Consider the following 18,530-nt stretch of genomic DNA (forward strand, 5'->3'; position numbering starts at 1 on the left):
AGGTATGAGTTTTCATTCTTGAACTCCTTTCTACTTGATTTTGTGTTTTTCCCCCTTGATTTTACGCATTTATTTATGTTTTAGAGATGGGTTTGTGTTTCGGCTATTGCTCTATGTTTATGCTTAGCTTGTGGTTGCTGCTGCTTGAGTTTGGAATTCTTTTTGTGTTTAGACTTCATCATGTGCTTAGCTGATTTTTTTTTGTTACTCATTTGGTTTAAACTTGTGCTGTTGAGCTGTTTCAAAATTCTCCATTGTGGTTGTGTTGGTTAATGTGCATGTTCTATTGTATGAATACATTGGGAGCATCTGATAGTTTCATAATGCTGATTATGTGTCATATCATTTTCTTTCCATTGTATGTCTCATTGACATATATCTGCCTTTAGGATAGTTTCTTTATCTGCTAATTTAATTCTCCCCTGCATTCTCCCTGTTGTTCTTGTGTGTCCTATTTTAGGCTTGTTTATCCATGTGGTTGATCTAAGTAGCTTATTGTTTAAGTGTTCTAGTTCATCTGTGTGGCTGCAATTTCTTTGTTAATTACATGGTACTGACTAGTTCTACACATATATTGTTCTATGCTGTTGTGGCCTCTTCTGATTGTTCACAGATGGCTCCCTCACCTCCAAAGAAGAAAACTCCTGCAAAGAAGGCTGACAAAAGATTGAAAATGGATTCTAAACTGTTTAGGTCAGTTCAACACTTTGAGAGATACAAGGATATCTTCTTGAAAGCAGGAATTATTCAAGAAAGATTTGTAGATTTGGAGGATTTAAGAAAATCCTTTATCCCCAGCTGTTTTGAAGGGAGAGGATGGGAAAAGCTTCTGAGTGATCTCCCTGTAGTGTGTGAACCCCTGATTAAGGAGTTTTACTCAAATGCTGTGATAAGGGAGAATGAGTTAAGTTGCTGGGTTAGAGGTAAAAAATTCATTTTGGATGCACATGTCATTGATGATGTGCTAGGGCTTAAAGGATTAGAAGATCAGGAATTTATCAATTACAAGGATAGGAGTGTTTCTATTGAAACAGTTCAACAAATGATAGGTGGGCAGAAAGAAGGGAAATGTTTGAATACCACTGCCTTTCCAGTGGACATGAGGTGTCTGACAATAATCATGATATTTAACCTCTATCCCATAAAGAAGTTGACTACAATCAACTGTGCAAGAGCAATTTTTCTGATGGATCTCAAAGAAAAGAATTTCATTGACATAAGTTCCCACATATATGACACCATTGTGGATGAGACAAGAACAACCTCTAGGCCAAAATTGATCTTTCCTAGTTTGCTAATGAGGATTTTTAGAAGGAAGGGTGTTCCAATCCCTCAAGATATCAGTCCCATGTCCACACCCTCTGCAATTAACAAGCTCACCTGCAAAAGGATAAGTGTTAGACTTCCAGGAGAAGAAGATGAAGGTGATGAAGGGGAGGGTGTCCCAATGGAGACTGAGGCAGAGGCAGCAGGGCATGCATCAACCTCAACACCCAGGAGGAGTGGCAAAAGGTCTAGAGCATCAACTTCTTCAGATACACCTCCAGATGCTTTCCAAATCATTCTAGAACGACTTGATGGGATCAGAGGAGTCCAGACTGAGCACTCTGAGAGGATGAGAGCCATGCAGGACCAGATTGATGTTTTGTCTGCAAAACTTGACAGCTTCACCACCCAGCATGGACAGTGACCCTTTGGCCATTCCGGTTAAAAAGGGGGAGATGTTTCTTTTCTGTTGTTGATGACATTGATGATGAGAAGCAGAAAAACAGCTCTTAAGGGGGAGTAATGTGTTGAGGGGGAGTTGTCAAAGTTGTCAAAATCAGAGACTTTGTTTTTTATATGTTTATGTTTTGGGTATTTGATGTTTATATGGTTTAGATACACTGTGGTTTTGGTGTATAGTTGTTTCTAACTCATAACTTATTCTCTTGGTTTAATCTTTTATATATTTTGATGATGTTATTCAGGATATTGTGGTTTGTACCCATGTGCTTTTGTAAGCTTTCAGGGTTAATGTTTTATGCATATTTGTAGGCTTTATGGTATGTACCTTGCTTAATGCAGCCTTTATGCTATGTTGAAATCAGTACTTTAATCTAAATGTCTTGCATTTTGATTTATGTACTGTCACTTTTGTGCCCTTGTAAGATTGTTCCTAGATGCATATACCTTGTGTATTATGCATTGGTTGAGTGTTGATCATACAAGTATCTTGCCTTGTGCTTGTTAACTTGTATGTCCTTGTGTTCATTCCAAGTGTGAATGAGCACTGATCACTACCTTGTGGTGTTCACTTGGTTGATCAAGCCATGATTTGTTTCTTAACTCCATTTTTTGCTTGATCACATATTACCTGTTTCATATGCATTTTATGATTTTCTGCTTACAATGATCATGGTGTATTGTTGTGTTTCAGGAGTTTTATGTTCATATGATTCAAGTGCTTCACAGCTTCTAGAGTTAGGTGTGAGTGAGTTTTGTTCAACTGTTCTCAACTCACATGTTAAGTCTAGAGTCTGTTTTAGGGTTTTGTCACGGAATAGCCAAAGGGGAAGATTGTAAGGTTGAATTTATTCAACCATCTAATTGGCTTTATTTCGTGCCAAATTTGCTTGTAATTCAGCATTTAGTAACCCTGTATTTAGGTGGGTTTGATGTAAGGGTAGTGAGTGAGATAGAGTGAAGTTTGCTCAAGAGTGTGCAAAAAAACAGAGACTCGCAGCTTGGCCTCGCGGGTGACTCACGGCTGCAAGCCGCCAGACGCAGCACACGTGCCAAGCATGCTGGAAGGTGAACAGTCATGCAAGCTGGAGCACTACAGGACAAAACAGGACAACTGGCCATGCGGTTATCTTGCGATTGGATCTCGCGACTTATTCAAGCCGCGAGGTCAAGCCGCGAGCCACCCCTGTTTTGTAAAACCTGACGTTTCACATTCCTCTCACACTCCAGTATAAATACCCCTTTTACCCACGATTGTAAGAGAGCTTCCAGAGAGAATTTTGAGAGAGAAACCCTAAAGAAAAACAAGATTGATTCACCCACAATCTATACATTAGAATCTCTTCAAATTCCTCAACTCTCTTCCTCTCCATTGTCAAATCCTTGAAAGGCATTATACCAAACCTGGTTCTCACCATTATTATTACTGTGAGAGAGCTGTTTGGATTTCTAGGAAGCAGTTAGGAAGGAACCAATCTTCATTGGTTGATGCTACGGTCTAGTAGCGGAATCCGGAAAGCTAGAAAAGAAAAAGGTTCGGCGCAACCTCGTTGGAGCAAGAAGCTTGGAGGGCTTAGGTGCACTGGGTAGATTAGGCTTGGAGGGTTTATTGCTCTCCATGTATCCCAACTGTATTTTCTAGTGGATTGTTTATCGCTTGGAGGGCGGCGGAGAGGTTTTACGCCAAGGGCTTCGGTTTCCTCTTCGATAACACATCGCGTGTTGTCTTTGTGTTTGCATCTTCCTTCCTCTCTATCTTTGCCTTTTTATTATCTGCTGTGGATTGTGTTTTATTTCGGCTTAGATAGTTTTTACCAATTCCATATTATAACTTATGTTAAGTTTCCGCACACTAGTTGTTTGACATATTGCTTGAATTGGTTAAGTTGTAATTTGGGGGTCTAAACGTTCAAAGGTGTTTATACACGTTTTTTGAACTTTCAGATTTCATGCTCAATTTTAAGATTGTCTCCTCTCCCTAAAGGGGAGGTCCCTTGGACCAAAGTTGTCAAATCATTTGCTACACTATCTATTTATAAGACTTTAATTCCTAAACATGGTAGACAAGCAGAAATACATTATATCTTTGACAAGGAAAAAGTTTAGGGTATGTTTGATAATTGTTTTTTCCCCTTATTTTTTGTTTTCAAAAACAATTTTCTATTTTTGAAACTAAAAAACTTGTTTGGCAATAAAAAATGGACAAAAAATAAAAACTGTTTTCAAAATCCAATTTGTGAAGGAAACTAGGCTGTTTTCAGTTTCTAATTTTCAAAAGTCAATGAAAATATGCATTTACTTTAATGAATCTGTCTCATTTAATGAGTTAGCATTAAAATTCAAATCCTAACAATAACTTATTTTAGTATTTTCTATTTTTTTTTTAAAAACTATTTTTTAATTTCAACTAACCAAACATGTTTTTGATTTTAAAAATACAAGAAAATTGTTTTTTCTTTATATTCCCAAAAATAAGTTTTTGAAAATAGAAAACAAAAATTGTTACAAAACATAACCTTTAGTTCTATTTCGAGGAATAGTCTTTCCTTCCACACAAAGAAAATCCAAAAAATAACAAAATTAATATTTCTTTTTTCAAATAGAAAACCCAATTAGTTTTCCAAGTCACAATAAGAATCTGAGACAATTTCCCAACAAGTGCAGCCCTATAAAAGTTTAGGGAGTCTAATTGCATTTTACCTTTGAATTTAATAACTCTTTGAAATAATAACACTGTTTGTATTTTATTGGTCAATACAACCAAGTGTTTGAATTTAATTAAAAAATATAATATATTGCTCCTAATGTACTGCACCTAAGGCATTACCCTTCGGAATACATGGCTTCAAGAGCATGGTTTTTTCTTCTCAAAAAATAAAAAAATGGTTTTAATGGATTGTGATTTATGTGTTTGAAAAAACTCTGGCGTGACATTGAATTATGGTAGGGTGAAATACAAAGGCCTTTATACCGAGTCTATATTAAATTTATTTATTACTAGCACTAGAAAGAATGCAAATAATAATGTAATAATACAACATGGTGTTTTATAAATTGAAACGGAAATGGATGTCACTCTTTTATTAGGGAACAGAGGATACAAATATGCTTCATATGTTTTAGAAAAGGAGAGGATATAACAAGCTGGATTTCGAATACAACTACTAGCAATGCCAAACTTCCAATACATACTAAAATATCACAATGAAAAGAAAGTTAGGTATTCGTGAACACAAAAGGCCTAAGGAAATTCAAGATAGTGACGAGCACGACCACGAACCCAACAACAGTTGCCGTGCTTCTCCAAATATCCCGGAAATATACATTTCTCAAGGATGCCATATTTTTGTTCCAACTGCTATTGTAGTACTTATCAAGTTTTTCAGTGACTTCACTGTAATAGGATTTTGTTCCCACAATTTCACGGCAAAGGTTGTTAATCATTTTGGCAACTGCACGGTTGCTGCCCAATGAGTTAACAATAATCTTTTTGTCAACAAGCAACTCCACGTCTTCCTCCCTGTTGATAAGAAAATCCAATAGTTCGATATAATTGCATATGTAAGCTTCATCTGGATAATGACACTGCTCTAGGGCCATGAGGTTTCGGAAAATTTCTTCAATTCGGTCATGTACCACAAACTCTGGGATTACCAAGCGAATTTGAAAATGCTTTAAGCTTGGAAATTTTTTCAAGCAAACTGTGGGCCATGGGCAATTGATACGTGGACAACAGGCCGAGCTAGGCTTGAATTGTATGTCTAGTAAACATCTTTTTTCTTCTAATGAATATTTCTTCTGCTTCTGATCATTAGGTTCCCACTTCTCTAACTTCAGTCCTGCGTTGTCCAGCTTTGTTGCACTATGTGGTTGCTGATCAGTATTTTGATCTCCAATAATTCCATGTTTGGGTGGATGGTAGAATTGTCTGTACAAATCAGTGAAATGTTTTACGCCTTTCATCTCATCAGTGGATAATTCCTTGTCAGTGGGCAATTTCTTGCGATCAAAAAAGTATTTACAGGCAAGCGTAAGAAAGCATTTATGACAGCCTGTAATCCCACTTTGATCATATAAGCGGTCGAGAATAAAAAATGGAAGCTGATTCTCAAGTAATATCAAGTCTTGCATTATGCCATCCTTCAGGCATTGTTTACTTAAAATATAATCCTTTCCATATTTTTGATCCTCATTCCTCAAGAAGAGCTCAATGATAAAGATGGAATCCAATAGAATCATTCTCACGAAATCTTTCTTTTCCGGTAGAGAAATCTCTACTGCATAACAACGGCGGATCTCATCTTCATTTTTTTCAATGATGCATGCAAACTCCTTCTGGGCTTTGCTAATCCGAGAAAAGAACTCCTTTAAATAACTTTCTTTCCACATTTGCATGTCCTTTAGTTCGCCATTGTTGCGATGAACAGGGCCTATTGAAATTAACTTTGGAGTGTAGGCATTTTTATTTACATTACGAAGTCTTTGGGGGACCCTATAGATGCAACACTTGGGGTCCCAGTTAGGCTCCCTGGCTTGTGTAACGTCAATGATAGTATCTTTTTTTCCCCAAATAGGCATGGCCATGTTTTCAATCGTTAGCTTCCTTTTTCCTGTGATAGATAAACAACAATCATTAGCACTAGAATACAATCATTCCAGATTTTAATCCACGAGGCATTACTTGCTCTAGGCTCCAGGCCCCAACCCAACCCTATGTACATATCTTCGTCAGGACTTTTATTAGGTTTTTTCTTTTGAAATTATCGCATAATCATCCGAACACTGGGGCCAAAATTGAAAGATAAATAATTATACAATTGAATATTTTTTAAGAAAACAATAAACAAAAATTTAATGTCTTAAACCTAACCTTAAAACAATTTATTTTAACAATCAAGATTAAGTGGATAATGAATCCTTCTTAAAAAAAGTGTAAATTTTTAGTTGATTTGATTAATTGTGCTTATTGTGTGTGTGTGTGTATATATATATATATATATATATAAAGATAAAAGGATTTTGAGAGAGAAGGGGAAAGATTTACATCATTCGGCCTCTGTGATTTATGTCTAAAAAAAAAAAACCCTAATCTTAGTAGCTACATTTTTTTTTTGAATTGTTATTTTACAATGAACCTTAAATATAATGTATATTGGAACTAAAGTTAACTTATTAGGGGAATCCTTTGATAAGAATAAATTCAAGGACGATTAATATTCATTGATTTTTGTCAACCAAAGAAATCGACATGTGTTGAATGTGATATTCATTAAACACTAATACTTAGGCATCACAATTGTGAATAGAGTATTTCATGAGAAAATTTTGCTAGAAACTTAGTTATAATCAATGATTACAATTCCCACTAAAAATATTAGCATAGGCTACATAATTTGAAAATCAAACTGTTAGATTGCATGCATGTTCTTTAGCAAAAGTTAAATTTTCAACATTTGATTGATGACATAATTATTGATCTTCTAAAATTTTGTAATGATAGAGAATATAAGAAGAAAATATAATTCAAATTTGAATTTGTCAAAATTTACAGATAATAAAAATATATTTAATGGAGTTGTAGTCTTTTGCTACAAATTGGTTTGTATCTTGATTTTGTCCAATTTAGTAATAATTATGACATGATGATATGTGAATTATATTGAGCCCACTAATGTAACCGAGTCCAAAAATCTTTCAAAATCAATTAACTTTGTTTCAATAAAAAATCTTGTGTAAAGACAATTTTCCATATTTTCCAGTATTTGGTAGAGTAAAAAAAAAAATAGTTAAAGAAAATTTATCCTTGGTAAATAAAAAAAGAGTGGCTTATTTTTAGAGATTGTTTTCCACTATTTTTTTTGGAAAATGACTCTATCTCACAACAAGTTAAATAAATGAAGCTATGAGATTTTTTTTAACTCATTTAAGGTTGCTACCAAACATTGGAAAATGAGATAGTTTTATTAAAAATACTTTTTAGAAAATATTATCGCTGAAACACAAAGTCAACAAAAGAAATCATCATGTGTTTTTTCTCAAAAAAAGAAATGAAAAGGAAATCAACATGTGTTGAACGTGATACTCATGAAACCATGGTTTTAAAAACCGAACCGAACCGACCAGCTCAACCGGGAACCAAACACCAATCCAATCTGGTTATCATTAAAAACCGAAAATTAAGAAAAAGGTATAAAAAAACCGAAAATCGCCAGTTCAACCAGCAAAACCAAAAACTGGTGCGGTTAAACTGGTTTTAAAATGTTTGATGATAGATCAATACAATCATTTTGAACACAAAAAAAAAAAAAAAAAAAAAAGATGAAATATAGGTTTAAAAAATTTTAGAACCATGATACATGTTTTATGAAGAGAGAGTGTGATCCTTGATTATTTCTTGAGGTGGATAACCTTTAGCTTCTTCAACTCACTGATATTTTATCTTGAATTTTGCTACAACGAGAGAGACTAAGAGATAAACTTAAGACTGGAGCATAGAAGAAGCAGTTTGAACTTTGGAGACTAAATAAAATGAGAAATATGAAGTCTAAATTAGGAAAAATTCTTAAGTACTCTTGGAGTATGGAGAAATGGTCTTCCCTTCTCTTATATTTATGATGGACTCCACCATGACTTCAATGAGTGGACTCCACTATGAATGTGAGAGGATAGATCACCATTCTCTATACTCCAATAGTACTTACTCCTTTTTTTTCTTTTTTCTTTTTTATTTTTTTATTTGATTTTTTTTTTTTATACAAGATAGAATTTCTATTCTAGCCTAATCTAAGTGTATATGTGTGTGAAGCTTCCTCTTGGAGACTTGAACCCCGACCCTTGCCCCCCCACACCTCACAAGCATTTATATTTATAGGGTGACTGCCGCTTTAAGAGTACACGGCGGTAGTGTCTAGTTATTTATTAATACTTTTTTTTCTTTATACTTCCTGGACCTAGATACCCACATTACTTTACAGCTCATTATTTGCATGCTGCTCCCAAATAACAACACTACAACACCCGATTTTCTATCGTCTTCAGTCCAAAAACAAAACAATGGGAGTATCCAAATAATTATATATATAATTACTAAATATATAAATTAAATAATAAACCAACCTTACTACTACTCTGTTATTATTTATTGTTAATTTGATATTTTTTTATTGGAGTTGATGTGATACTTATATAACTTCTTATATATATCCCCCTCAAAAAACAAAAAATAACTTCTTATATATAAGTTGTAGAATAATTTTCTAAATATAGTACGTGAAAACTAAATACACACATATATAAACTAAATATTATTAGTTATAAATTTATTATATATATTTTTTATTATTTTTTTAATTTTAAAATTATTATTTATTTATTTATGATGTCGTCGGTTTGACCACCATTCGGACCAAAAAACCGATAATCACTCCCTTTTTCAGTTCATTAACCGTACCGATTTTTAAAACCATGCATGAAATACCAACACTTAGAACTCACAAAGAGTATTTCATGAGAAATTTAGTAATAATTACAACATGATGACATGTGCATTATCTGGATCCCACAAATGTAAAGGAGTCTAAAAATCTTCCATGATTAAAGTAATTTTGTTTAATAATAATAATAATAAGTCACTTTGGCATTAGGATGTTACAAGATCACGTTATTGTAAGAGAATTATGTATTCGCCTATCAAAACCTTTTTTTTTTTTTTTTTTTTTTTGAGAATAAATCAATAACGGATTTTTTTTAGAAGAAGAATAAATCAATAACGTAGTGTACATATGTGAAGCAACATTTGCAAAAAAATTCTTACACAATAAAATATTCATATTTTCTACTAGAGGTTTACGTCAGGGGTACCTTTGTCGCCTTTGTTGTTTTTAATATGTGCAGGACTATCTGCATTACTTAAAGTAAAGTAAGCAAAATAAATAAGGAAAGTAGTAGTAGTAAAGTAGTAGTAATGGAAAGAAATTGGGTTTACCATCTGTACACGTGGGCCAAAAATTTCACATCTGTGATTAAGAATCATTTAGGGGCTGATATCATAAAGGAACACGAGGAAAAATTGGGTTTACCATCTTTTAGTGTGGAAAAATAAGCAAAATATTTTTCACCAATTGCTTGAGATGTTGAATAATAAATTAACATAATGGAAAGAAAAATTGCTTTCCAATGCTTGGAAGGAAATTTTGATTAAAACTATTGCTCAAGCGGTGCTAGCATATACCATGAGTGTGATTAAGCTTCCTAACAATCTTTGTGATGAGATGACTAGTATGGTGCATACATTTTGGTGGGGATAAACTAATGACAAGAATAAAATGGCATGGCTTAGTTAGGAGAAGATGTGTATACCCAAGGAGGAAGGTGGTTTGGGTTTTCTCGATTTAAAGGCCTTCAATTTAGCGTTGTTGGCTAAACAAGGCTGGTGCCTACAAACAGCTATAAATTCACTGGTTTATAAAGTCTTCAAGGCTCATTATTTCTCAGATGGTGATCTTTTATTTGTAGAGATGGGAAGCCACTCCTCCTATGTACGGAGAAGTATCATGGCAGCACAATCTCTTGTTCAGAAGGGATAAAGATGGCAAGTGGATAATGGGCTTTCTCTTAATATCTTGAAGGGTAAGTGGTTACATAAACCATCTACCTTCACAGTTACCTCCAGGCTTGTGGATGTTCCATTGGATGGGATGGTATCACTTCTCATTAACCCTTATACTCAAGCCTAGAATTCAGCAATGATCATAGAAATTTTTTCACCAGGTGATGCTTTGGCCATATTGAATATTCCCTTAAGTACGAGATTGCCTACTGACCGGATGGTATGGATGTACTCACTAAAGGGGAATTTCCTGGTCAAGAGTGCATATAGATTGGCGGTGGCATCAGGGGTGTCGGATCTGCTAGGAGTTCATCCAATGTGTAAAATCAAAAAAAAAAAAAAAAAAAAAAAAAAAAAATTTGTGGTAGCTTCATATTCCAAATAAGGTCAGGTCATTTGCTTGGAGAGCTCGTAAAAACATACTTTCGACAAAGGATAACTTATACCGAAGGAGGATTACTGAGGATCCTCTATGTGTAGTGTGTGGTTGTGAGCCAGAGAGTAGTGGTCATTGTAAAAAAGCTTGAGAAGTGTGGATACTCACTGGAATTCCGTTTGATACTCACGGGAGGATATTCCCTAAGTTTATCGACCTCGTGGCACTTAAAATTTGAGCAACAACTAGGGGAAGAAATTTTAGAGCTCGTGGTCATGGTGGCATGGAGTATATGGTATAATTGCAATGAAGTTCATGTAAACTGAGTCAAGTCAATGGGGCAATTCTTCACAAGGCTAGATTTCTGCTTGACGAATTTTAGATAGCCAACTTCAGTTTCGCTCTGCCTGTGGACCCGGTCTGTGCCCAATGGGAAGCTCCACAATCTCCATGGTATAAGATTAATGTTGATGGAGCGATCTTTTCTAGCTCTCAGTCTGCCGCTGTGGGGGCTGTTATTTGAGGCAATGAGGGAAGAGTAATGGTAACTTTAAGCAAGTACCTGCCTCTCCTATTGGGACCACTGGAAGCAGAAGCTAAAGCAGTAGAAGAAAGTGTTATTTTTGCTTTGGATGTTGGTATACAGGAAGTAATTGTAGAGTGTGACTCCCAGATTGTGGCTGATGCTTTGAATGGTGTGAGTGAGCACTAACTATAATAAGTAATATTATTAAGGGAATTTGCCATAAGTTTCAAGAGTTTAGATGGGTACAAATATCTCATGTCAAAAGACTAGGCAACCGGCTAGCACACATCTTGACTCAATATGTTAAGAATGTTGTTAGTTATGTAATTTGGATAGAAGAAAATCTTAGTATGATTGAGTCAGTTTTAACTCAAGAGATATTTTTTTTATCTTTGTCTTAATAAAGTTACGCATTTTTATCATATATGTGTGCGTGTGCGCGCGCAATATTTACAAACAAAAGTATTTGGTTACTAAGTAAAAATCAATATACTTCTAATTTTCTATCTTGTTGGGAATTAATTATACATATTTTTCCTCTAAATTCCTTTTTTAGTTTTGGCTAATGACCTTGAATTCTAATTCATATTTTCTTTTGGGTTTCTCTATTTCTCTCTTTGATCTGTTTACTGGCACCTCCTTCCTTTTTCTTCTTTTTTTTAAGAATAAAAAAGAAGAAAGGGCAAGGAGGTTTAATCCCCTTTTCTAATATCTTAAATTTAAATATAAATTTTACAAAGTTTTAAATCCCAAAATATGTAAGCAAATACGAGGCTTATGAAAAATATATATATACAAACAAACGATACATATCACCTCTTTCTCAAAAAAAAAAAATAAATAAATAAATAAAAATAAAAACTCTACATTTCACCTGATGGCCTGAATAGGAAAGTTTAGAATCCAACGGACCAGATATGTACATCTATAAAAGTTTAATTGATATTCTTTGTGAATTTTTTTATATATATACACATAATTGGACTTGAACCTATAGACTTAGTGGTGATTTATCCTTATCATTAAACTAAGATATCATTTAATATTTAGTGAAACTTTTTATATTTGTTAGATATGATATGATTTCAATTAACATTGGGAGGGATACCAATCACTTTTGACTATTAGATCAAAATATCAATTAGATTTTTGTAAAGATGAATTTCAAACTATATCTTTTATTTGATTAGAAAATACTTGATATGTACATTTGAGTTAATTGGAATTCTTTGTGTTTACAAATGGGCATTCATGATGCATTACATTCAAAAGATGTACCAATATTTTCAATGTTATGGATGTAATTAAACAAGTGTTTTAAAATTGATCGAGTCAAGTTGCGTCACTTGAATCTTGTTTAGGTATGTCACAAAATTCACAAGTCAATTATACTGGGTTGAATGAATAAATCTATATTAAAAGCAAAATGAAAAAAATAATAATGAAAAATTGTTGGAACACCACTTCTTTGTATCTAGATTTACAAGAAACTGTGTAACATTTTTTTTTTTACCATGAAATAGAAAAATTTTTATTTTTGGTCAAAAAAAAAAATGCAAAAAAAAAAGAAAAAGAAAAAAGAAAAAAGAAAAGACTGAATTCCAAACAAATTACATATTGAATTTAGCATTTTTGATCCCTCAGTGCATGTGACCACTCTTACTTAAAAAAAAAATAATAATATTAAAGAAACTTCATCAAAATAATTTAGAATTTAATTTAATATATTTTTTTGTAGAATTAAATTAGAAAAGAAAAAAACTTTTTGGAATAAACTTTTGAATTCTACTATAATTAAATATTTTTTTTACTACAAAGATGCTGCAGCCTGCAATTGAATCTTGATACAAACGGTAGAGTAAAGTGCAATTGAGCACAAATTACAATAAAGACTAAACAAGCTAATCAAACCAACCGCAAGACATCCTTCTCGGTCTACATATAAAATCAGTCAATTTTTTTTTCTTCCAAAAGAGAAAGGAACACCGTACTCAACATGCTTGATATCTCACACTTAGAGGTGGCAATTTTTACCCAAACTCATTGACTCATCCACAACCCACTTAATTTTGGTAGAACTTGACCTAACCTAATTAAACATTTGGATTAAATGGGTAAAGAGCCATTGAGTAATCTAATTAAATGAGTCCAAATTAAATCAAAGCCTCCAATTTCAAACCCTAAACCTTGGAACTGTCTTCCTACTCAAGGGAGTTCTCCTTATTAAGTTTGGCATACACCTAGGTAGACTTTGCAAATGGTCAGACTAATTGGGTTTAGGTTTTACCTGGATGGATTCAAGTAAAAAACTTATTGGTCTAAAATGAGTTGTTGATCCTAAGACGCTTGTCTAGACTTTGATAGGTCAGGTCAACCCAAAATAACCCGTATTTTTTCACACACAAAACTTTAACATACTTTATAAGAAAATAAAATTAGAATCCAATAATAGTTCCAGTAGTCTGTTACAATAACAATTAATTCGATTAAATAAATAAAAAATGTGTATACAATGTTATACATCAAACTTGAAAAAAAAAAAAAAAAAAAAAAGAGAGAGGTTAAAATCACCTACAAATTAAGTGAGTTTTTCAATTAGCTTTTTGTTGAAAGTTGCCAAATTATAATAGTTGTACTTCAAAAAATTGAAAATTTTATGAAGTTGTACATAAGCAAATAAGTTAAAAAGGTTAAAAGGAAAAAAGCTAATCCAAACTTATACAATATATAAAACTTTTAGAATAAAATAGAACATGTTAGGTTAAGAACATATTAGGTAAAGAAAAAAAAGTTCAAGACATCCTTCTTGGTCTATATATAAATTCAGTCACAATTTGTTTTTCTTCCAAAAGAGAGAGGAACACCATACTCAACATGCATGATATCTCACACTTAGCTTGGGGTGACAATTTTTACCCAAACTCATTAACCCATCCACGACCCACTTAATTTTGGTAGGACTTGACCTAACCTAATTAAACATTTGGATTAAATAGGTAAAGACCCATTGAGTAATCTAATTAAATGAATCTAAATAAAATCAAAGGCCTCCAATTTCAAACTCCAAACCTTGGAACTATCTTCGTACTCAAGGGAGTTCTCTTTATTGAGTTTGGCATACACCTAGGTAGACTTTGCAAATGGTCAGACTAATTGGGTTTAGGTTTTACCTGGATGGATTCAAGTAAAAAACTTATTGGTCTAAAACGAGTTGTTGATCCTAAGACCCTTGTCTAGACTTTGATAGGTTAGGTCAACCCAAAATAACCCATATTTTTTCACACACAAAACTTTAACATACATTATGAGCAAATAAAATTAGAATCCAATAATAGTTCCAATAGCTTAAACCTGGAGATTAATGTCATTAATATTTTCATTTATAATATAAAATTTATAATATAATTTTAGTATACAAATGTACATTGAAAATGAGTTAATTAAAACTTAAATTTATATTTAAATACTAAAGGCTCGATCTAACCAAGTTTAGGTTAGATCGGGTTAGGTCCAAAACTAATTGAAATAAATATGACCCATACCATATTTTGTCGTTTGGGTTTAGGCAAGTTATTGTGCCAAGTCCTATTTTCCTAGGTCTACATTTGGGCTCATAAGAGAGAAGAGTACGCCTTGACCTATTTGGCATCATTGTGCGTTGGTTTATGGGTCTTGGGTGAAGTTCTACTATGGTGGTCGACAATGCTGTAATGAAATAGAAAGGGAATTTTGTCAAGAGAGGAGGAGAATGAGTGAGGTGACTAGGATAGAATATGAAGAAACGATTAACAATAGTTGGTAGTTCGGAAACCTTTCTTTCATTGCAAGAAGAGTCTAGTAACTCAATGGAATTTGCAAATTCTTCTATAAAAGAGAATTTGAATTCAAACCCCTCTTACTTCTCTACAGAAATTAATTGAGTACATTTAGAGATCAACCTTACAAAGGTAAATTTTTAAATGGATTGAATATGAAAAAACAAATAACCAGAGTTTTGGTTTCTTGGAATCCCTTCTTTTATTGCACTAAGATTCTTATAGTTCAGTGGAATTGCTCAATTCTCTTAAAAAGAGAACTTGAATTTGAATTTCCTTTAGTTGTTAAAAGAAATTATTTGAGTATAAAAAAAATTTAGAGAACCACCTTAAATAGAAAAGTTTTAAATAAAATTCCAAAGGACACGCTACCCAATATTAAGTGAATTAAATTATTAAATGGTCAAATTTTGGCAAACTTTATATTGAAGAACAAAAATAAAGTGAAAGGATGGACTAAAGAACCTGCAAATTTTCTTTTAATGAGAATGCTTGTACAGTTCAAGTCTTCCAAGTGACAGCACAGTTGGCTAGAGATCGTGCCCGGTGAAGCAAGCTTACAAATTTGGATCTTTCATTCTCTCTCCGCTCATATAGTTAAAACTCAATCATAAAAAAATTTATTGTACGATAGATGGCTATTGATTCTAAATCTTGTTGTCCTATATATAGTGTAACAGTACCCCCTCTCCTTGTCCATTTCGAGTGGTTGAGAATTTATTTTCTAAGAGATAGTCTAAGGACACAACTTTTGTGACATAACTATGATCTAATGCATTGTGAGTGATGCAGAAAAAGTGGTGAGTTCTTCTATGAATAATTGTCAACCACTCATAGTCGACTATTTAAGCATTTTTTTTATTAAAAAAAAAATTAGAATCGACTAATTCAGCAAGTTGTAACAAAAGGTGTGACAAACTGTGTGACTCTAAAAGAATTCATTTTCTAAATCTAAAAATGTACAAACTATCATGTCGATTAAAATTTTCAATATTGTTAAGAGTCTATATATCTTTAAATTTGAAAATTTTAATATGAACCATAAAATATATGAAAAGCATGAAACACATTATGCTCCTATTAATGGGTCGGGTCAATCGGGTTACAGGTTAGATCGAGTCGGGTTGACCTGTATTTTTCACATAAAATTCTTTTTATTTAAGAAAATAATATGTGTTTGCCATTTGGAAAGTCACGCAACAAATTACTTGATGTAAAAATAAATTACTATGAATTCACCATTCATATCAAGAATGAGCTTAGCTAAACAAATTAATAGTTATTTAATAATTATAAAATTATACAAATCCCAACATTACTAACCAAAACAATATAACACAAAGGATAAGTATAACAAATACATAAATTTCATTTCTACACAATATCAACATCCCAAAGCATAAAAGAAAATTACAAATGCCATATTGGATAACTAATTTTACAAAGAATAAAAACATGTAAGATATTTACAATCTTGAAAACTAATTTTATAATTTATTATCAATTGTGGTTGGCACTCTATTTCAATTTGAGAATAGTTTGGTGATAAGCATAAACTTGAATTATGTTCAAAATAGAATGAAATGAACAATTTTGAACTTTTATACTTGGCTGGACTAAGTTTGGTTACAAAATTCAATCATGACTATCTTATTAATGGGGTGTGACTATGGTGCAAGGATGTCAATACCGTACCGGGGGCCGTACTGGTTTGGCCACCGATACGATATATTTCGGATACTGGTCAATACCAGTGTTCTGTTTTAGGTTTACCACTATTTTATATATTTAATATATGTATACACACACACACACACACATACACACACAAAATCTCTATTTACCATAAAACAATACCTCAAAAATTCATGTTTACCATAAAACATTACTTCAATTAAGAACAAATAATTCATAGTTTTAAACTTTAACATCAACTAAAAGAAAGAAAAAAAAAATTAAAAAAAAAAAGGTGTTTCTCCAGTATAGTCGGTAAATCCGGCCGGTACAGCCGAATTTCGCTAGTACGATGCCGGTACGGCCGGTATTTTTTTTGGTACGAAACAGGGGGGTCGAGCGTACCAGAATGCTGACCGGTACGATATATTCTAGCCGTACCGGTCGGTACGGTACGGAATCGATAACCTTGCTATGGTGTGGTTCCCTATTCATTGAATAACCAATGTTTGAGAAATAGATACAAAATTTTTATTATTTATTAATATTTGATATTTATATACACTTTATGGATATTTAGGGTTTGGTTTACTCATTTTAAATTGTATTTAGTTTTTTTTTAAAGTCAAAATAAGGTTAGTATATTTAGGATATATATTCTTAAGAATATTTTTACTTATGAAGCCAGTTTGTATAACCTATAAGTTGGTCCTAAGCCTACAAAAGAAAACTGAAATTTCTTTTAACTCAAAATAAGGTTAGTTTATTTAGGATATATATTCTTAAGAATATTTTCACTTATGAAGCAAGTTTGTATAACCTATAAGTTGGTCCTAAGCTTACAAATGAAAACTGAAATTTTTGTATCAATAAAAATTCCAACTATTTTTCTTTTCTTTTCATAGGATAGATTTTATAATAAAGTTCTTCCTTTGTGTTTTCAAGTAGGGACAGACCCCAAATTTCAAGCTAGGGGACCGGCGATAAGTGAAAAAAAAATAATAATAAAAAAATAAAATAAAAAATACTTAAATAAGCATCCATATAGTATTAACAAAACTATCAACCAAGACAAATACACAAATCAATGTTTCTTAATATATTAAGATACAATCATCTACAAACAAAGACAAAAGACACAAAACACTGTTATTTCTTAATACATTATCTATGAAAAAGGGAATTTGACAATCTTTTAAATCTTCGAAATCATCTATAATTAAATCCAAACTAAATGTGAAAGTTATGTCCCTTTCAGTGTATAACATCAAAGAGTTTGTAAAAAAATCATTTTCCATTTATCTAATTTAAAAATATTAGTTATAAAATTATGAGTTAGCAATGTGGGCAAGTCGCAATTTAATTTTGTTAAATTTGTGTAACATTTTTTTTATATTGTGTATTTTTTTCTTCGTCTCTCTATCTCTGTCAAATTGTCACTATTACGTACCCCACTACTATGAAATTATAATGCACTACTTTTCTACTTTTCTAGCTTTACCTTTATTTTTGGGCACCCGTTGTTTTTTCCCTATTATTGCCCTACTACCAGCAAATATTCTCTCTCTCTCCCTATTATTGCCCTACTACCAGCAAATATTCTCTCTCTCTCTCTCTCTCTCTCTCTCTGTGTTATAACTTTATTCACAACTCACTTCTCACTATCTTAGACATTTAGTAGTTGCAAAACAAAAAAAAACAAAAAAAAAAAAAAAAGACAATGACAAAGGTCCTATGTCATTGTCTTTTGATAGAAGACTGAGATTTATATTGTGGTGTCACTATACTCACTCAATTCTACAAACG

The 18,530-nt window shown here is 32.6% G+C and overlaps 1 protein-coding gene across 1 annotated transcript; it reads right to left on the bottom strand.

Moving 5' to 3' along the window:
- Positions 1-4,752: 4,752 nt before the first annotated feature.
- On the bottom strand, positions 4,753-15,663 carry LOC126723165 (UPF0481 protein At3g47200-like). The gene is made up of 2 exons (XM_050426458.1): positions 15,516-15,663; positions 4,753-6,335 (listed from the first exon to the last, which is right to left on the bottom strand). Exon 2 carries the CDS (start codon positions 6,307-6,309, stop codon positions 4,942-4,944), a length of 1,368 nt encoding a protein of 455 aa, XP_050282415.1. The 5' UTR covers positions 6,310-6,335; positions 15,516-15,663; the 3' UTR covers positions 4,753-4,941.
- Between the last annotated feature and the right edge of the window lie 2,867 nt (positions 15,664-18,530).

Source organism: Quercus robur, chromosome 4 (assembly GCF_932294415.1).
Source record: "Quercus robur chromosome 4, dhQueRobu3.1, whole genome shotgun sequence".
Taxonomy (NCBI): Eukaryota; Viridiplantae; Streptophyta; class Magnoliopsida; order Fagales; family Fagaceae; genus Quercus; species Quercus robur.